This window comes from Microchirus variegatus (assembly GCF_963457635.1).
Source record: "Microchirus variegatus genome assembly, chromosome: 17".
Taxonomy (NCBI): domain Eukaryota; kingdom Metazoa; phylum Chordata; class Actinopteri; order Pleuronectiformes; family Soleidae; genus Microchirus; species Microchirus variegatus.
In genome coordinates, this window is record NC_139818.1 from 12,102,407 (window position 1) to 12,124,295 (window position 21,889).

General features: G+C 39.3%; 3 protein-coding genes across 3 annotated transcripts; 2 read left to right on the forward strand and 1 right to left on the reverse strand.

Annotated features, from left to right (window-relative positions):
* Positions 1-303: 303 nt before the first annotated feature.
* On the reverse strand, positions 304-12,985 carry ascc1 (activating signal cointegrator 1 complex subunit 1). Its single transcript, XM_083904091.1, has 10 exons — positions 12,775-12,985; positions 11,448-11,550; positions 11,258-11,355; positions 10,986-11,164; positions 10,736-10,869; positions 9,811-9,930; positions 9,616-9,740; positions 8,972-9,045; positions 6,905-7,038; positions 304-410 (listed from the first exon to the last, which is right to left on the reverse strand). The coding sequence occupies exons 1-9, from the start codon at positions 12,887-12,889 to the stop codon at positions 6,922-6,924; spliced, it is 1,065 nt and encodes a 354-aa protein (XP_083760217.1). The 5' UTR covers positions 12,890-12,985; the 3' UTR covers positions 304-410; positions 6,905-6,921.
* Positions 12,986-13,292: 307 nt separating this feature from the next.
* Positions 13,293-17,506, forward strand: anapc16 (anaphase promoting complex subunit 16). Its single transcript, XM_083904012.1, has 4 exons — positions 13,293-13,421; positions 14,103-14,257; positions 16,794-16,868; positions 16,959-17,506. Exons 2-4 carry the CDS (start codon positions 14,116-14,118, stop codon positions 17,066-17,068), a joined length of 327 nt encoding a protein of 108 aa, XP_083760138.1. The 5' UTR covers positions 13,293-13,421; positions 14,103-14,115; the 3' UTR covers positions 17,069-17,506.
* A 2,018-nt stretch (positions 17,507-19,524) lies between these two features.
* ddit4 (DNA-damage-inducible transcript 4) lies at positions 19,525-21,430 on the forward strand. The gene is made up of 3 exons (XM_083903440.1): positions 19,525-19,637; positions 20,055-20,272; positions 20,380-21,430. The coding sequence occupies exons 2-3, from the start codon at positions 20,092-20,094 to the stop codon at positions 20,877-20,879; spliced, it is 681 nt and encodes a 226-aa protein (XP_083759566.1). The 5' UTR covers positions 19,525-19,637; positions 20,055-20,091; the 3' UTR covers positions 20,880-21,430.
* Positions 21,431-21,889: the final 459 nt, after the last annotated feature.

Genomic DNA, 21,889 nt, shown 5'->3' on the forward strand with positions numbered 1-21,889 from the left:
CAAAAAGAAGCTCAGCGCGGGAAGCTTCATTTCAATAACACCGGAGAGGACTGCAGCAAAAATTTGTATGCCGGCTTTAAATATTTGCTGTGTGCTTTTGTCAACACAGAACGTGGCTTTTCTGACTCATAAGACGCCCGACGTGAGGCTCAATGCTTATCAAGGCTTTGCATACATATACACTCACATGATATTACAGTGGCACTTCAGGGATTCACTGTACACTTAATGATTACAACAGTCTGAGGATGCTTTACAAATGTATTTATTCCCATCATATTTACACAGAATGTACAACCACCAGCTGCAAACACAAAAGGCACTTCCTGATGTTTCCCGCAGAGCTTGACCAGCTGAAAGCCTCTTCATCAGCCAACACTTTCTGCTCCGCTATCATGTTCAAGGATAACCTGCAACACAAATCACAATCAATATTTGTACTTTAAAGCATCCTAAGGTGGCAAATAATGATTTGAAAACCAATACGGGCCTCCAAGGCTCTCACTTCACAAACAATCACATTTTCATTGCGTGGTCATGAAGACCAAACCAACATCTGACATCAAGCCCTCGTACAAAGCGTACAAAGGCAACTTAAATTGTTTCAAAGACAATGCTTTGCAGTGTCTTTTCTCAGAGCCTCTGAAACAGCTTTTAATGACCTAATGATGTGTTTCCACTTGTGTGACAAGACATGGCACTGTTTTTTGCTTTCCCATTAGCGATAGTACCAGGTACTTTTTTAGTACCTGCTCAGGCGAGGATCCAAGCGAGCTGAGCCGATACTATGCATGAAGTCGCCAGACTGCCGACTGGCTGATAGGTCAGAGTGCCGTCACAGGAAGAGGCAGAACAATCGAAGCGAACAATTCAGAACTGTAGATCAGTTAAAAAGTGGGTTAATCTAGCAAGGAAATGTCTAAAATCTTGTTGGCGAGCCTTGGTTTGAACAAGGGCCTTTCTGCATGGAGTTAGCATGTTCTCCCCGTGTGTGTGTGGGACTTCTCTGGGTTATGTTTCTTCCTCCCACAGTCCTAAAACATGCTGATTTGGGGATTAGGTGAATTGGTGGTATCTATGTGTGGCCCTGTGATGGACTGGCGAACTGTCTGGGGTGTACCCTGCCTACCGGCTGGCATGGGCACAGCCCCTCCACCGCGACCCTCCAGTGGAGCATAATGGGTGGATGGATGTCTAAAATCTCAATATTTAACAGAGGAGTTTGGTGTATTTAGCGACTGCACTGCTGAAAGCCTGCGATCGTGAGCGCTGAGCCGCATCTCCATCCCTGCCGCTGTATTCAGTGACTGTGTCAGACAGAGTCTGTGCTCCGGTTATTAAGTACTGAACAAATCTTTTTAATTAACTGATTCTAATGATTCTGTTACACTGAAAACAACTGCTTCATAAGTCACTAGTCAATAGTTTGTGTGTCGCGTATAAAACAAAGTCACAGCAGTTTCATGCAGCCGTGCTGGGATGACCCCGGTACTATATTGTAATGGAAAACCAACCAAACGGTGTAGGGCTGAGGCAAGCTGAGGCGGTATTATAGTATATAGTGGAAAAACAATATTAGTCCCTGCTTTTGAAGATCTAACTAAAAGACAGCAATGATGGTTTCAAATCACTCATTGTTTTGACCTTTCCAAACTTCGACATACTGTATATTTTGTCCGTTGGGCACTGCTGCTGTGAAGTGTCCATGAACCAAAAAAGCACATTGCTGGATATTATTTAGTCGGAGAGAAAAATAAACCACATCGAGACATATTTAGTGAGTAATCTCGAGTGACTTACAGCCTTAAGCAGAGCTGCTATAAATGTGTATAGACTTGATTCAGTGGGATTCATACTGGGTCACGCGGCTATTAAAAGTGCAGTGTGAGTTGAGAGCAGCAGGTTCCCTGCGCTGAAGCTCCTGTTTTGCTCTGTGGGCAGCTGTGAAAAAGAAGGCAGCACCTTTTTTAATTATCCGAACACAAAAGGCAGACAATGGCTGATATTCTGAACTGTTGACATGCTCTGTCTCAGTAGATGATTCATTTTTAGCCTGTGTTGTGACGCTTATGTCATCTACTTTAAGCCCTCATCAGTTTAAAGACTGCACTTTGGGTTCTGTGACACTGTTGTGAGCATTTTTTAGTGTCATATTACAGAAGGTAATAGAAATGAATGGATAATGAGCATTTGTTGTCGCCCCGTGTTACTGTGCGAGTGTACATAAAGTAAACAGCAGCTCTGAATGACTACCTGCTGCTCAAACACACTGGGCTTTGTGCCTCTCCTCCCTGTTTGAATGCCTCCAGCAAACAAAAAAAAGAAAAAAGATGTGGACAGCTGCAGGCGGCCTCCAGACTCGACACTCTGAATGATAAAGAGCTGCTGCTGCACTGATCACCTGCCTCCTCGCTGGAGACACACATTACACATTTCAGAATCTCTAGCCTTGTCTGTCCATCAAGGCCACTCATGCCCATCAGTGACAGAGTGATTAGTGTGAAATCCAAACGGCAACGACACTCAAGCGGAGAGTCACAGCCAACACGAGAGACGAATCATACTTGACACTTAATGAGATCTGATTTCAAAGAACTGTGTGGCTTTGTAACTTCTAAAATCTGATCAGGAAAACATGACACAGAGGCCTGAGTTTACACCAAGTGTCTATGCTTGTTTCAGACCATTACAGTTATCATTTACCTGCCTGTATCACCTGCCATGTCCTTTAGACCAGTGTTTCCCAAACTTTCTGCATGGGGGAAACAAGACGAGAGCGAATTTGTGCAAACTGTAGCTGACATTTTATGTCATTTTGAATTGGTAAACAAATCGTTTTCAAGAGATATTTGACCCTAGCCCAGTCTTTGGGAATCACTCTTCGTCTTTGTCAATTTGATGCAGCTGTTTTTACCCTGCAGGATACCAGGTGAATGCTATTTTCTTCATTAGATGTGGAATAACGTACTTCGTTTGCGTAATTCTTATGCAAGATTCCGTCCTGATTACTGTCCTGCAAAGATAATTACTCAAAGAAGGCAAGGCTTATGGGAGGGCGAATATGAACACAGATGGTGTCTATTTTCTAAGGTTTTTTTATGGTCAGTTCTAACATCATAATGAAGTTTAAGTGTCGATTTCTGCTTTAACATAGCAATACGAGAGTCGGTTCCCTTTGGTTTGAATGAGGGCTTTAAAGCACACGTATGTTAAAGGTCCCATATTATACCCTATTTCTCCAAGTTAAACTAGTTCCACCACAGGATGAAGCTGAAACACCACAGCAGTTCAATCACCCTGCCAAAACAGCCCTGTTCAGAACGCTCAGTTAAGTAGTATCTCTTAAGAAAAAAAAAAAAAGTAAAACGAAACTTAAGGGACAGGAAATGACATCAGCCACAGAGGCTACTGGGAGCTAACAGAAGTTAGCATTTGGTCAAGTGACCATTTGCAGGCAAGTTTGTGTAGGACTCTGTGCTGCACTGTGGAGACAAGAATAGAACTTTTTGCAGACTTCCGGTTTTCGGATACCATTGCCCTCGCCAGCACTCTCGCATGTTTTACGGACAAAGCGGAGCTCCGCAAGACAACAATTCCAGGAATTTAGCGCATTGTGACGTCCCAGTTAGCGTGGAAGTCAACATCGTGTGTTTTATCTTCTGTACTGTGGACCACAAAAACATGAGTGAGTCATCTTTTTTCACACTTTGGTGACTGGTAATGCCTCCAGAGTCCCAAATATAAGGATTTAAATGATTAAAAAGTTGATTTTGCATAATTAGGGACCTTTAAACCTAATGATACCTTAAAAGGTAATTTGATGCTTATTTGATTCATCCGAGTACGCAAATCAAACTCATCTACTCTATGAAAAGGTCGCGTCTGTCAAGGCTTCATTGTTGTTTACCATCACAGATGTTAAAGCCACAAAGCTCAATTTTTTCATTACGCTATGAAAAACTGCACAGTGTGGTTCTGCATATCAAACCCCAACATCTTTATTTTGACACCGACGTGCAAAACCTAATTTAATCAGCCTTTGAATTAAAAAAAAAAAGTTTCTCAAAAAACTGGCATGAAATTTAATTTAATATGCAAATTGGAGAGTTAAGCCAAAACAACACTTGGTTGAGATAACATAGCATGGCTGCAAGTTACTAAACATGATTTAAATTCTTATTATTGAACTTTTGATGTGCTTTTAAAAAGTAAATCATACCTTTCAACAGGGTGGGGGGGAAGTATTTTAATTTGAAGCAGTTTTTCAGCTCATTTTACACTGTAAATTACGTTTGAACCACTTACCGAAAATATCACATAGCTATTTTTCTGACTGATATTGCAATTGTGATTTGACTGGTGATATAATTTAAGTTAAGCTCCGTTTAGAAATTTACTGTGGAATGGATTTAAAATGGGATGGAACCAACAAAACTGCAATGCAAGGACAAGAACTTGAATGAACTGTGACAATTGCAGATTTTGAATAGGCATAAAACATAGAAGTTTGATTAATGAAATTTCACAATTAGCCCATTAGTAAATGCTCCTATTAAGTGGACATACAGAACCTGGCTTTAAGATATAAAGCCTGACTCAACAGTGCATGTAAACAAGCACATGGGCCTCACTAATCATTTAAATATTGAATTACAATGCAGCTCCTGTCTTTAGAAATAGGGACATGAAGCCACAGGAGGACACAGGTCCGTGTGCTCACACTAACAGATACAAGGTCTTATTTGTGTGGCTTATTGAAAGTGAAGCGTGTCCCTGCTGAAGTCTCCAGGGTCAGACAGGAAGTTCCCACAGCAGAAAGCACAGAGATGACTAATGAGGGCGAGAGATGTGACAGAACAAAGATGTCCAGGACATTGAAGAGTGAGTGGAGTGAGCAAACTCACCCACACAGAAACACATGGAAACATGATTTTGTTAGTTAGTAAACCATAAACCACTCTTAAATGCTGTATAGTACTTATTGTTATTAACACTAATTATCTGTTAGAAGACTCAGTTATTCCATCCTGAGTACAATATGTACATACATATACGGCACTTTAAATAAACACACAGCGTCAGAACATCTTGTGCAAATATAAATCGAATGACAAATTAAATCTGTCTTGTGCGACCGAGTCTGTCTAAGGAAGACATATGCTCCTTCACACGTGTTTTCAGTGCGATCATTAGAGAGGACATCTGTCCAAAGTGTCCTTGATCGTGTCTCTGCCAAAAAAGAAACGAGGATGCACACGGCCGCAGTGAATTTCATTAACTTCTCTCTGTCTCTCGCTCTGTTCTTATGACCAATAGCAAAGGTGATCCCTAGAATCCTCACTGTATCAGTTACCTGAGAGTGGCATAAAGCTGGATGTGTACTCCTGACCCACTAACAAGCATGCTCTCAGGAGACAGTGGAGTGGGTAATTAGGCCCTTTTTTTCTGGGTCTGAACAGATACATCTTATGCCCAGACAGTTCAACAGTCAATGCATGGACGGCTCCACTGGCTGCCTGGCTGTTATCCAATGACAAAATTTGCATGTCCATGTTTTAATGGTGTCTGGTGGTGACATGACTCCAGAAGCGGGTAAAAAAAAAAAAAAAATCACACCGTTGCTGAAGTGGAAGGGTGGGACAGCACAGGACGGCAGAGCTGACAAACAAAATGCACCCTCAGTTTAAGACAGTGTAACTTTTGGCCGCTCTGCGATCGCTCTGCTGCAGTCAAACAGAGATCATCATCAACAGCAGATGAGGGGAAAGAAGCCAAACTCTATGTCCGGTGTCTTTCGTCAGACAGGAGTGGAACAAGGTTGTGGTTCGTGTAGGAAGGGCAATGATATGGAATGGGGGAAAAAAGGAAACTCAGAATTGTATAATAAATCATGTCAGTGATGCATTAACACATTCATGAGGCAGAGAGATGAAAGGAAATGGGTAAAACTTCTAATGACCTCTACTGCGTGGATGAAAAGATCAGCATTTCCTCAGTCATTTAAGCTCCCAGGATTTATTTTTCAAAGAATTTCGGGCTGTATTTCAAAGGTGAGAAAACCACCTTTTGTTCAAATAACTTGGCATTTGGATTGTTGATACTTAGCTGGTGAAAAAAACAAAACTTGACGCCAACTTAAAAGGCACAGTGTGTAAGATTTCCCTTCCAAACATGTAGCAGTACCTATGGTAGCCAGTTAGCATCAAAACTCAAACGTGTTCATTTAAAACATTCACAACACTCACAAAAAAAAAAAGATTTTAAGTGTATACTGCACAACAACAATAAGCCAGGGCGATACACGGTGTGGATTTACCTCTCAGAAAGAGAGTTCTGGATTCAGCCTCCTTTTGTGAAGGGTTTATATTTTCTCCCTCTGCGCCTTGAAGGCTTTTCTCCAGGCACTTAAGTTTTCTTGTTTGAGTGTGCAGGTTAGGTTAACTGGTGGCTCTAAATTATGCAAAGACGTTAATGTGACCATAAATGGTTGTTAGTCTCTCTCTGTGTGTGTGTGTTGGCTCTGTGATCACGACCACGACCTGTCAAAGGTGGATGTCACGTCTTTTTAGAAATATAAGTAGAATACAGTAAATGGATGCTTACAAAAGTTTTATACACATTTGATTGCTCTGTTTTCAAAATAAGATGTAGTCATTTATTTTGATGCTGTTGTTTGATCCAGCTAATGGTTTAGATACTTTAGTAAAACAACACAAATTAAACTCCCCTGAGTGGAGAATATATTAGTGCTTCATCTGTTGAATTAGTTTTTGTCTGAAAATCATTTTATTTTTCCCTCATTAACAGCAGAAATATAATTCAGTGAAGATCCCGTGTGACAACTTCAATTTAAAAAGAAAAGCCCAACACTGCCACCTAGTGGGCAATTATTTGAATTTCTTACCTGAACACTGCAGTAGCTCATGATAAGCTGATGCTCCCTGCAGAGGAGTAGTAGCCTGTACAATCTGTCGAGTATCTCTGGGACAGCAGCACATTTTTCAGCTCAAACTCTCCAAACCCGTAAGCACCAAATTTCTGTCATGAAAACACAGAAAATATGATCAAATAATGACTTTAAAAAAAATGCTAATACAAAACTGCCTTGTTCATTTTAGCAACTGTGGCATTAACTTTTAATGTGTCTTCCTAATATTATCACAGTGAATAATTTAGAAGCAAGCACTCACATTAAAAAGACTAAACTCCACTAAAGAAAACTGGTGCTGCCGTGGTAACAGATGGATGAACATTTTGTGTCTTTAAAAAAAAATAAAATAAGAGGTTTTAATTGTTCAAACACAGGCTTTTGCTCTGCAGTGATGGTTTAGGTTCACATGAAAAGTAACAGTCTAAGACAATAAGTACTAAGTCTTGTTTGAACTTCATGTGTGTTTGAAGGTCAGACAATCAATACAGGAAACGAGTGCACTCTAAATGTGTCACTATATATCATCACACTGCTCACTTTAAGTGATAGAATAAGACCGGGGCTGCATACACACATTTCTGTGTCTTTATGAAAGAGACAAAACGGTGTTTGCACCCTCTTTTGCACAGTCACTGGTTAGCTGTGCAGATGTGGAAAAAAAGAAGCCTTTCTGTTTATTACATTTATTCTCATTCAGCTGGCAGATTTAAAAAGTGCTCGGTGAAGAAAATAGGTGATGTGAATTATGTGAATTTAGCAAATGAGAATGAGACACACTTTTGTCTAACAATAAAAGATGCAGTATGTTAGACAATGTATTATTTGAAATTGAATTTTACTTTTTTTGTGTAATACCATTGGCACTTTTCCCAATACAGGTCTACCATCACTCGGCTCGGCTCTACTCGGTTTGGTATCAGGCACGTGGTTTTCCATTACTGTAGTACCTCCTCAACGTGAGCGGGGTCGTCATTGCGAGGTTGCACGAAACTGCCGTGACGTTGTTTTAGACACGATACAAACACGCAAAGCAGTTATTTTCAGTGCACTTAATCATTAGAATCAGTTAATTAAAAAAAGATTTGTTCAGTACTTAGCAGTGCTGTCGCTAAATAAACCTCCTCTGTTAAACACTGAGATTTTAGAAATGTCCTTGCTAAATGATGGAGATTAACGCACGTTTTCATGATTTTTAAGTCTTTTTAACTGATCTACAGTTCGGCATTGTTCACTTTGATTCTCATGTCGGATGTCGCGCTCATGACTGTTCCGATGACCACACTCTCGAATGGCAGTCTGTTGACATTGCATTTTGTTATCGGCTCGGCTCACTTGGAACCTCACCAGAGCAGGTACTAATAAAAAGCCGAGTCGTGCTAGGACTGTATAGTGGAAAAGGTTCTCATACCAAATGCTGACTCTGATGCCTATCGAACACACGCTTTAACTTTGACAAAACAACACAGTGATGACGCCTGTTGACAGATGTCCTGTCCTCAGTGGAGCCTATGATGTGGGAGTTTTAGGCAGATGCCAATTACACTCATGTCATTCCAGACTGAATCACTGTTCCCACACTGTGACAGACTGGAGGGAATATTCACAAAATATAATTCTGTAAATAACTACTTTACCTTACATTGAGATACATTAAAGTCTCTTAATCTTCAGTTCCAACCTAAAATTAAAGTATTTTTTGCAATGTTGTATCAAAACTATCATGTCAGTCAAAATCATCGACTATGCCTTTACCTATGAACTAGCAAGCTCTCATGTTCATGTCTGAAAACCTGTAATCTGAATGGGCAAACAATCAAGCAGCTGCCGTGATAAAGCTAGATTTAGATCATTTCCTTACAAAAATTATTAATTTTGCATTTTTATTTTATTTTATTTGCTTGCTAAAAGACTGGGTGTTCAAAGACATCCCACCTCACACAGATAAATCTAGGAAAACAGATGTCGGGTAGTGAGTCCATGTCTGTGTATATTTGTAATTTAGTGGTTTGTAAGTGCAGCCAGGACTAAATGTCCTCTAACCTTCAATATGTTCCTGGCATCAAAAGCCTCCCTCTCGCTCACAGTGTGTCTTCCTGGACCGCCCGTGTCTTCAACTAGGAGAGAAAACACCACAGAGTGTTCAAGACATACATTATAAAAAAATAAAGATATGTTATCTCCTGATCAAATAAAGAGCTTTATTTGCTGACGCAGCTCTTTAGTAGCAGTTAAACCAGGAGAGATCAAGGTCAGTTACTTTAAGCTTGTGTAAAGGTAAACAAGGTCAGCTCTGACATTGACCTGTTCTTGTTCTGTGTTGTCAGTCTGCCCAGTACAAATTTGACAAGTGGATCTGGACTTAATCCATGACCAAACTGAATGAGGCCATTGTCACAGCACTGGGGAAAACATGCAGCCTGGTGCACGTAAACAAGTGCTGTGGCCAAACACAGAGCGAGCTGCCCGATGCTGCCTCCCCTGCAGGAATTTGTTGCTGAGATTGTCGAACATTCAGCTTTGTCGTCACTGCAGATTCAGTACGTGCCAAAACACAACAAGTGGACATTGGCTAATAGGTTCAGGGCAGGAGCGGCCGACGTCATCACAGCAGGTTGATAACAAGCTGCAGACCCAGATGCTGTTTGTGTTGCTGCTGGTTAGCATGTCATGTGTATGTTTTTTACCTGTGGAGTCCTTCCTGAACAGAGTGTTCATCACAGTGCCGTGCAGCTTCACTCTGTCCCGATCTCTGACCATCAACCCCACTGACACAAAGTGCTCCACCAGCCGGTCTGCAATCACCTGCAACCTAAGAGAAATATTACATCAGCAGCATTGCACCAAAATATCTTCATAGGATTCGTCTCTGATCCACTTACTTGTCAGATCTGTCTTTCACGTTGACTTTAGCGTACAAGACATCCACCATGGCTGGGTCATCATTCATGTACTCTATACCCGTCACCTCTAACGGCAGAGGTTTTCCATCTGCAATGTCCCTGATATAAAAAAGCAGGAAAAGTGTAAATCGTGGTTTTAAAATTTCTTCTGGACAGAAAACAGAACTTTTTTCACTGATTTGAGGTGAAACATTCAAAGAGCTTAAATGTTTTATACTGTAAATTGTGTTTGTATACTTCAACTATAGGCTTTATTAAAGACACAAAACATATTTACATATACATATATATATTATAATTATTATTATTTTAATTGAAGTGATTACACTATGTAATACATATATACTGTACATTACAATTAATTTGTCCAAAGAAAAGTCAACCAGCTTCACTTGTGTACAGACGGGAGTACCTGTGTTTCCACAGTGTGGATGTAAACCTGATTGGGCTAAACTCAGCTTGGGTTAAGGCCTCATTTCTTATGATATTGAACCTCTGTTAAATTACAATTGAATACATTCATCTGTAATATTGGATGGGATTGTGCTGTGTTTTTGCAGAAGAGCGGAGTCTGTGACAACGTGACACATTTTTAGCCTTAACTCACAATTAAGTGTAACCTTATCTGAACTTAATAATCAGAGCCATCCTAACCACATCTAATGTACTTTCCATTCTCACAATGACAGGGTTATTAAATCCCACAAGATAAGGGTGATGATAATTCTATTATTTGTCAATTGATTTAGAAATATCCAAAATTTTCTATGTCATTGCTAACCATGAAAAAAAATAATTATTAACAGTAGTTAAAGTTTTCTTTCAATAAAAACAGTTTTAGTTAAATTCAGTTACTTTTCAATGTCAGTGTTAGAAGATATAAGGACTTTGTTTGGGCCCCCACCTGATGAAGGTCTGACACTCTTGGAGTTGCTCACATGCTTTTCTCACTTCCATGTCATTTAGCAAAGACAAGGTGCCAATTGTCAGGTGAAGCTTTGCAGGCTTCTGAAAGATGCTCCCCTCTACTCCATGATCCTACACAATTTACAACAATTAGTGAAAAATATTTTTTTAAAACCTATAAGCTACCTCATTGAGATTGTTGAGAAATTGTTGATAACAAACTATGTGCAGAGGTTCAGAATATATACCTGTGAACACTGCTGGAGCACCTCATCTTTAAATCTCAGGAATCCTTCTTGGATTGTGGGATCATTCAGAGGAAATGACAGGAAGTGTGTGAAAGGCTGCTTTCTCCGGAAACTGTCAACAAGGACCTCAACTCGTGTGAGGGCAGATGAGACTGCGGCTTTGTGGGAGCCTGTGATAACTGTCAGAAGATGAAGAAGAAGAACACTGAAATGCTGTCTTTTCTTTAACTGCATGCTTTCTCACCATTTACAATGGTTATATTAATGCTTACCAATCTGCCCTTCCACTCCCGGTTTGGGGATGTTGATCGATGTCTTTGTGTCCATCTCTAAGCGTCTACGTGTCTCTCCCTTTTTCCCAATGATATACCTGTGGAATCAAACAAGAAAACACTCTGGCCATTTTGGTGCTGTGTGTTTTTGAAACATCATGGCATCGTGTGCCTTTTGTAGATAACTTACTTGTAAAGAACACTTGGAACATCAATGGTACAACGATATCCTTTATCAGTCTCTTGGATGACGTGGCTGTCACAGAATTCGTCTTCTGCAAGCTCTTCACTCTCTGGTGAATCAACAATATGGTATTGTTTTCCTTTTATTGTTGCTACAAACTTGAATTATTATAAATAGTATACAGTGAATTCCTCAATGGTTAATTTTGTTACAGAGATTATGATTTTGCTGCATCTTCTGCTCTCACCCCCCAAAAAACTGATCAAAAACATTGTGAATAAAATTAAGTTCAACTTGTCCAACTTTAGGTTTATTAGAAACAATCTAACTCTTGATTCAGCAAAAATTGTACTTTGACACTATGATCATACAATAGGTCATACATGTCCTATTGTGTAACAAGTTGGGCATCAGCCGGTAAAACAACACTAAAACTGATTGAAACAGTTTATAAACAAGCTCTGAAAGTACTAGATAAAAAAACAAAAACATACCATCACTGTCAGATATTAAAAAAACATGAGCGCTTAAGCTAGGACAACACTGTTAAACTCACAGATGCTACCTTGATTTACAAAATCTTCCATGGCAAAGCATCTCCTCCATTACTAGAATTTGTAAAAAAAAAAAACTCAAGCAGATCAACAAGAGCTGGCTCTAGAGGTGACTGTGTAGTTCCTTTTATAAAGAGTGCCTTTAGTCAAACCACGTTTTCTGTTCGTGCTTCTCACACCTGGAATTCAATACCACACACAATACGTGAACTCCTGACTCTGACCTCTTTTACCAAACATCTCAAAGTCTGGCTATTGGAAGAACAGCACTGTTGCCACGACCCTGCCTAAACATTTATATTGTGTGGTGCACATGTGTTTCATGATCCACTAAACTCTTCATTGTTTTTGTTTTTGTTTTTTTCTATTCTTTGTCTAATTTTGTTTTTTCTCTCTCTGTAATTATTTCCCCTACTCATACTAGCCATGAAGGCTAACTGTTCTATTTGTTGTTACTATTGTTTTAATTGATTTTACTATCCTATGTTGTTGACATCAACCTGCCAAAGGGACTAAAGATGGAAATTAGCCGTTTGGCTATAATCTTGCATATTTACATGTATATGTTCATTAATATGTATTGTCCCTGCTTTAAATAAACTCAAACTCAAACTCAAAACACCATGCAATTGGAAAAAAACACCATGCAACCTCTTCAACTAATCTAAACAACTGGACATTATAGTATTTGTGGTCACATTATTGTTGTATTAAACTGCATTAGTTTTAGCTCAGTGTACAGTGTAACAGTGTCATCCCTGCTTATAACACTGACTAACCTGGTGGTCCCATATAGGAGAACTCCTCTTCTTCCTCATATTGTTCCTCCTTTATGGTATTTTTGCGATATATTCTCCCATTTATATTGATGAGAGACGGGCGCAAAACGTCCATGATGGAAACTTGACAATGCTGGCTAAAGATAAGTGAAATAGACGGTTATAAACGAGATAGCTATCTGCTAATTTAGCCTGCTACGTTTGTAGTAGCTTCTTGTTCTTCTTCTTTGAACTATCACGGAGGCTGACATTAGTTGCATTACCGCTCCCTGCTGGTTGTAGTGGTATACGACTTGTATTCGACTTCAGACTTGCTCTACATAAAGTCCCAATAGTATTTTAGAATATTTTAGGTTAGATTGTTTCCACAATATTATATACAACATATGAATATGTGATTCATATGTGACAGGAAACAGAAGTGAAATTAAGCCTGAGGGTGGCAGTGTTGCAAAATAGAGGAGGCGAGCTGTCGTAAAAACTCCAGAGAAGAAGAGGAATATATTCAATCGTAAAATGCTGCATTTGTCGTAAATAAAGTCTAGGTATCAGAGAACACAATTATCACAACAAGCAAAGACGCGGGTTTAAAAATACCCATATGTTAACTTGGGCGGCGACAGTTCATTCGTATTGTTCATAAACAGGTAAGCAATTTAATCGCTCTGTCTAATGACACTCCTGCCACTCGGTTATTGACTTTTTTTTGTGTTAGCAGGATAGCTTGTTTTGCTAGTCGCCATGTAGTTGCAGTAGTGGATTAGCATAAACTCGCTAACATCAGACGCTAATGCTAGCGAGTTTACATGTTTTCACTGTTTTATTCTCACGTGTCAGCTGGCTTCATCTCATGTTTTGGTGATTATTGTGGACATAAATGTGGCGTAATCTGCATTCTTTCGAATTAGGTTGAAGAGCTGTTTGTATACATTTTAGGAACATTTTCTGTCAGATTTATGTTTGTTGCATTTGTGTTCACAGTGTTTTCTCGCGTGTTGTATGTTTTAATTGTTTGGTGGGGTCTGTCTTAACTTCAATCTTAAGCTTTCCTTTAAAAGTGACACGTGTTTATGTTCAACATAAAATGTTGTCTTGTAACTGCTTTCTGTCAGACTTATTTTATTGCAGCTCTGCTTTGTGGATAAATAGCATTTGGTGCATTTTGATTTTCTCAATCTCTAGGCCCAGCTGCTGTATTTCAAACAATACATCTGCAAGTTGTTTAAATATCTCTGTTTTGACCAATGTGTTTGAAAAAATGTTCTGGCTCCAAATCAAATGAGTTAAATTATCTGCCTCCCTGAGAACTTTGTATGTGATTTCTGAAGGTTTCGGAAGACCATGGCAGCGTCTTCTTCGTCCTCTTCTGCGGGAGGTGTGAGCGGCAGCTCTGTGACTGGCTCTGGATTCAGTGCTTCAGAGCTCATCCCACCAAGGAAGGTCCTGTACACATATCCTAAAGGTGCAGGTGAAATGATGGAAGGTAAGTCATAAAAACCCCCAGCATTTAGGCTGAATAAAATATGGTTACTTGACATTGGTCAACATTTGACTCAACATTTGAAATTCAACCAAAGTATTCTGCCTTTTTTAATGTCTGGGTTTGATTGTTGAAACTCACTTTACAGTCATGCTGCCTCATGACAACTTCAGCAGCCAAATTATGTTATAACTTTTATTGGTGATAACTTCATACTCCTCACTATTCTCTCTATAACCAGGTTACATGGATCAACTATATTCATTGTAAAGCTTCTAAACTACTTCACACCTCTTTCTGCTTCATTACCACAGTACATTAAAGCACCCTAACATTGTGGTTAGAACTGTCTCTAAGTAACATGCACCTGTTTCAACTGAATGAACAGCAAACCAAAGACCTCCATATATCTTTGAGATTTTAAAACTGATTTTTATGACTCCTTAAGTGTGTTACTTTTGTTTGCTCACTTTTTACCCAATATGTCTGTCTTCTCTTCTACTTCTAATCCAACCAAACAAAAACATGTGCCAAAATGCATCAGCAGTTGTTTAGTCGCAGTGAGACTACCTCATTAAGTAAAGATTAAATATAGCAAGACGGAAATGTAAACACGTACAGAGAGTGCACACTTGACTAGAGCTGCAACTAACGATTATTTTCGTAATCGATTAATCTGTCGATTATTTTCTTGATGAATCGGAAGTCTTGTTTTGTCCACAAACCAAAATGATTCAGTTTTAATGATTTCTTTGTTTATGTGGAGCAAAAAAACCAAGAAAATATTCACATTTAAGAAGCTAAAACAATCAGAAATCTTGTTTTACTGATGAAAAAAGCTTCAAACCGATTATCGATTATCAAAATTGTTGGCGATTAATTTCGTAGATTCATCGATTAATCGTTTCAGCTCTACACTTGACCTAATGAGTGAGCCATGAACACTTTGTATCCCTCGTGCATTTGCATCATCGTTTTTTTTTCCATACGTGCTGCCGATCATGAACCGTTATTACCACACCACAGAGCTCAGTGTCACTTTTTCTGACTGATGTATGCAGGACAAACTCGGCAATAATTGCCACGTCATGGAAAAATCTGCTGATTTTATAATCTTCTGCTCGTCAGGGGAAAAAAACAGTGGTGTTTCACAATAATGACATTTCACCCTCTCGTTACATGTAAAGAATAAAGCATTCTGTGTGTGCTTCTACTTTTGGTTCTGCTTTCATACTTTAATAACATTTGAACATCTTAGATTTCATGTTTGATGAGTAAATGCACATTGTGTTTTGTTCCAGTCTGTTCCCCTGATGAAATGTGTTTTCCCTTGCCTTTAAATGACATCAACATATTATGATTTTAGCCCTAATCCTCATGGGTTTATAATGGAAAACTAATACATCTTGATGGAAAATGAGGAATCACCATAACCGTTTTATTTAAAGCTGGGCAATAAGCCACAGCATGCAATTGCTGTTAAATGTTTTTGTCTTGTGTCCATACAGAATAGGGATAAATAAAATAATTTAGTCACCTGAGTTTGTGTTGTGATAATTCTCAATGTTGACTTTACTTCAGTAAAAATCTGAGTACTTACTCCATCACTGGCTAGATGTGATTTATCTCTTTTGTTTATCCTTTCAAGTTGATACCAGATTCAGTGTTTTTTTTCGAACAAGTAAATAATCAAATTTTCAACAGTGATGCAATCTTATGGACTTTATATTATGGTTAGTATTATCCAAATAGATTTTCAAGTTATCTCTTTTATTGTGACGTTTGAATTTGTGGCACATGCTGCGACCTCAATTAATCTTTTGATTATTAGTTGTTTGATCCATACATTTGTCAGAAAATGGTGGAAAATTTGTTTTCCCCAAACCTAAGAATGGCATCTTCAAATGTCTTGTTTTGTACACAAACCAAAGAATGAGCAATGAAGCCATAAGGTCTTCACATTTAAGAATACCTTATCAATTTTCTTTTTTTTTTTAAACTCAAACTGATGACACACTTCTCAAAATCTTAATCTTATATCTTCTAATTTTAGTCATCAGAATAATTGCTGCTAATTACAGTTAAGCCTGTGTCTTTAGAAACATGTATTTTGAACATGCATTGAAGTCTCATTTCTGTTTTCCTCAAAGCTCGTCATAATCCTGTGTTACTGGTCCACCCTCATCCCTCATTCATTGGCCTCCACAGAGAGGATTTGTTTACGGGAGCAAAAGACCATCTGCCTCCTCACTCCTCCTTTGTTGCCCGTGTAGCTCTAACTACTCTAATTAACGTGATTAGTTTGCCAGCAGAGCACTGCAAGTTTGAAAACAACCAGCAGTGTAATCAGGACTGCAGCGATGCTATGGGTCTCACGCTGCTCCTCTTTGTTTTTGTGTCTGTGTCATGAAATTATTATTTATCTTTTAAATAAGGCTGCACTTGCACGTTATTTCACCTAAAGTTTAGTTGACTGAGGTTTCAGTTCAAGAAATCTTTCAATTTAACATCTCAATTATTGTGTTTTCTTCATTTTTAGACGGCTCCGACAGATTTTTATGCGAGTCTGTGTTCAGCTACCAAGTGGCCTCCACATTGAAACAGGTTAAACACGGTAAGCCAGCATCTGCATGTGTAACAATTGGTCATTTTGCATGATTTAATAAAGACTACCCCACTAATTCTGTGTTTTTAATCCCTCCAGATCAACAAGTGTCTCGAATGGAGAAACTTGCAAGTTTAGTGGAGGAGCTGGAAGCAGACGAGTGGCGTTACAAACCGATTGAACAACTGTTGGGTTTCACGCCGTCTTAAGTAAAGGGAATTGGATGCCTTTGCATAAAAATCAGCCAAATAAAAAGTGTTTTTATTGTTTAATTTTAGTGTGAAATGTTCTCTGCAGATATTAAAATGTGAGATGTAATATTTTATCCCTCTCTTTCTTGTACGGACATTGTTTACTTCTTTATATTTGACTCTTCATAGAAGGATAAATGGAAAACCTTTGTATCATAATATGTTCCAAACGTACACAAGTAAAAGTTTTGTAATAATAAAATGTAAATACATTTTCTTCTGGCGATTTAAGCATCGCCAGGCCACCTTTTCTTTGCCTCAGGCAAAAAAAGAATGTAATAGATCCGTTAAAGAGAGTTTCCACGTTGCTGCACTGTAACTCTGAAAACCTGGTGCCAGTTCACACTCCTCTCTATAGAATCTATGGAGAAAAACAAAGCTTGTGAATAAAGTCATTCTTTAATATTTCATGTGCCAGTTTCAGTTTGCTTTGCACCGAGTTAATGTCTCTTATGTTGCACATGGACGAATAACTCTTTGTTCTGCACATACATAGCCTGTTGATGTGAATAAGCTGATGTTATTGTTTCTGTGTCATGTCCCTGCGGTGTGCGTATAGCGAGGAAACGTGCAGATCTTGGTGTTATTCTCAGTGAGAGAGAGAGTGTTTTCAAACAAGTTGAGGGGTGGGAGCGCACAGAACGTCCTGTTCTGTGCGAGTGTCTCAGGCCGGCACTGGCTACTGTAAGACACGCCTCCTGCTGCTGCGGCTCATTGCACAACAAGCTTTCGAGGATTTAACTTGAACCAGTGTTTTTGTATGAGCCACAGAAGCTTGTAACCATAGTTCCTCTATATGTTAAACAAGAGGCAGGCACCAAAAACTTGGTAACAATGAGTGAATGTTCAGTAAACATCCTCCCTCGAACATAATGTTCCTGCACGTTTATGTCTTTCAGTTCCTCCCCGACATAAAGAACAGCCCATCCCACTCACGTGTCGGTATGTAGCACATATCTCTGTCTGCAGTCCAACATGTTCCCCGAGTAAACACGAGTGTATGACAAGTATCATATGGTCCTACCACACGTAAACACACACACACACACAGCAGTAGCTCCTGTTTTGCACAACACACTTTTCACCTTTTTTGGTATTTGCTTGTGTTTGTTTGGTTTATCATATCTGTTTTGCCCATTTTGCTGCATTCTTGCTGTAAGCTTGTTTCTATCACATTTATAATGACAATGTCACTTTTTCCTGCTTTCTTCCTATCCTCTTGTGATTGTTATCCATTTTATCATAACATATTTGCACATTTTACAGTTTTCTGACTATTTACTTGTGTTTTTGTCTGGTTTATCACGTCTGTTTTGTCCATTGTGTTGCGTTCTACATATAAGCTTGTGTTTCTATCTCATTTATCATGACTGTCACACACTTTCCTGCTTTCTTCCTATCCGCTTGTGTTTCTAATCCACTCCATCATCACATATTTGCACATTTTACAGTTTTCTTGCTATTTGCTTGTGTTTCTTTCTCATTAATCAAAGATATATATATAAAAAAAAAAAATTCTGTTTGTATTTCTAATCCATGTTATCATAACATATTTGCACATTTTACAGCTTTCTTGCTATTTATTGACTTGTGTTTTTGTCTGCTTTGTCACAACAATGTGACAAAGCAGACAATGCATTTTTGCTTGTGTGTCTAATGTGGTTTATCATGACGTCATTGCACATTTTTCAGCTTTCTTGTCATTTGCTTGTGCTTTTGTCTGCTAAATCATGACAGTGTGTGAAGAATGGCATTTGAGCACAGTGTTAATTCATATTTGAGAAGAAAACAGCCACAGTCTTGGTGCATTCCTTTTCTTCTACATGTTTCCTTTGTCATCTTCTCCCAGGATGACAATGCAGGAGATGCCGTCACTTGTCTTTATGCATTTAAAATAAATTTTATTTGCATCCTGCATCTTATCCGGCGTTGTGCTATGCGTATAAATGTGTGTCCTCTTCATCTTTGTGTGGCTGATGAAAAATATGATGTAATGGTTGTGCAAAACAAGTGACGTCATGTGCACTGCAACACTGAACCAGCAGAGACTTGAGCTCCTGCATGGGTTTTTGTTCAGAAGTGTCAATCAAAGGTGTGGTTGCACATATGCACCAAATGATTTTGTTATTCCTAAATGACATGGTAAACCTAAAAAGCACATATATGTTGCTTGCATGTCCAGACAAGTCCCCAGTCTGTACATTTCCATAAGACTGGGATCTGCTGTTCCTCTCCACCATCCCCCGCTGCCCCTCCTCCTGTTTTTCTTCTCTGCTGGCATGTTACCAGGCAGGATACAGGTCAGATGGCGTGCCTCCGTTTTTCATTGGCTGTGCGGGGAGGCGGGGGGCGTGTCTTAGCAGCGGCGTATATAAGCTTTGTTGCAGGACAGATTTTCACAGCTTGCCAGCTGTTTAGAGACTGAGACGGACCTATGGTCGCAGAAGCTCGCTGCTACTTGTTTTGCAGACAATAACCACCGCAGTGACAAAGTGAATGTACTCAAAGGACTTTTTCACAATAAGCTGTAAGTACATTATCTCAATTCAAGTAGTTTTGTTTAGTCTTTTAGCTCATTTGAACATGTTAAACAGTTTTCTTCAGTCAAAGCTATTGTTGCATCAGACTTGTGTATCAAATAACTCTTAAACCAGCTTTAGAATTGATTTTTTTTTTTTTAATAATTATTATTAATGTTTAACTAACTATTGTTCTGATGTGCGTATGATAGTTATGATGAATAATGCAAAATCCTATTTTTGATATCCTTTACATAAAGTGTATTTAATCTACTTGCACACTGACAACATCTTAAATGTAAAAATGATTTATTGATAATCGTCTGTTCTAAATGCACGTATGAGCTGAAGTCCTCTGCTGTAAATGCAAATGTTAAGACTCACAAAGGACAAATTTATCTGACCCATTGTTCTTGTTTCCACAGAAACAGTCGACCACAGGACTACAAAAGAAGGACAAACATGCCTGTTCTCTCAGCACCTAGTGATGTCAGCGGCTCATCCCCATCTCCAGTGGAGAGCAGCCACAGGAGGCTGTCCTGGGGCAAACTGGTGCAGCGCATCACCGATTTTAGCACATCTACCAACAGCAGCATCGATTTGGACGACAGCAGCAGCAGCAACAGTGATCTCTCAGACTCGGGTAAGCAGTTCTTCAAACATGCCAAACAACCCTTTTGTTATAAGGGGATTTAACTCAGCTCTAAATGCATGATTCCACTTCTAACAAAACCTTTTTTTTGACCACAGGTTCAGACATCTCCAGTTACTTATCCCCCTCCATTGAAGATTTCTTTTATGATCCAATGGAGGAGTTGATCCTGAAAGACGTAGTGGACCTTATTGCAACAAGCTTAAGAGAAGCCAAAGATTCAGACTGTGCCTTGCGCTGCTCCAAACTGCTCATCCCAGAGAAGCTCCTGGAGCACATTGGACACGAGCTCCTTCACCTGGCGGCAAGCGAGCCTTGCGGATTGAGGGGAGCGCTCATTGACCTCTGTGTGGAGCAAGAGGCCGTCTGCGAGAGCATGGGCCAGTTGTCCGTGGACCCCTACCTCGTCCCCACCTTTCAGCTGACTCTGGTCTTGAGGCTGGAGTCTGGTGGCCTGTGGCCCAAAATCCAAGGACTTTTCAGCTCAAAATCTCCGTCCACTCCAGTCGTGAGACAAGCTATCAAACTAAGCACTGGTTTCCGCGTGATAAAGAAGAAACTGTATAGCTCCGAAGATCTTCTGATTGAAGAATGTTGAGAAATGTGAAAATATGAACCCTGTAAATCTAACAGAAGGGTCCTCCTCTATATAACTGAAGAGTGAGGATGGACTGAGTCGAGAAGTTTCCCATTGACTGTATATTAGTTTAAGTTAATGGTACCTGGAGTGGATGACGGTCCTTTTTTCCCCACTTACATTGTGTTACCATAACTCTATATACATTTGTTAGCATTTTTGCAAGTACTAAAATGCACAACTCAGTTTCTGTTGAAACTACATGATGGCAGCTAGCGATATCCTTTTATTCATAGAGATTGTGCTTTTTCTTTTCTTTTCTTTTCTTTTCTTTTTTACATGCCAGTGAAGTGAATTGTACCCCTAAACCATAAGGGATCTGATAGACTGACGCAAAGGCCTTCCGGTGGTTTGCCTTGTGCTGTGTAATGTGGAATCTCTGGTTGATGATTCTTGTATCTGTGTCGACCACATCTGCTTTCAACTTTATTTATTTGATATTCAAATACTCATGATGTTGCACTGATTTTTTTTTTGTACTTTCATGGTCACAAATAAATTATTTTTTTAACAATTCACCCTGTCGCCTCGTCTGGTTTATGAGTTTTACTTCAATTTAGCTTCAGTTAACGATGTAGAAACAATGTAGAAGTGTGCGTCGCTCCTCTGAAACTACGCTCACGTGCAGTGTGAGATTCAACACTGATCTGTTAATGTAACTACACCAGTATGTCAATATTAATAGCAGGAGTTATCATGCTCAGTTGTGAGGTATCATTAACAGACTGGCACATTAGGTATTCACGTTATACGTGAGCGTGACGCATAACGAGAACTTGCAAAAAACAACACAACTGCAAGTCAGAACTTAGGAACTAGAACAACAGCTGCCAAAACCGGCTGACCACATAATATATGCAGTAGGCAGGAAATGTGACGCTGCAGTTGCTGCCGAGCACATGTCTGCTCAAATGTGAACGTGCAGAGAGACATGTTCTCCATTCCCAGTCTCTGTCAGCAGCAGGGGCCTG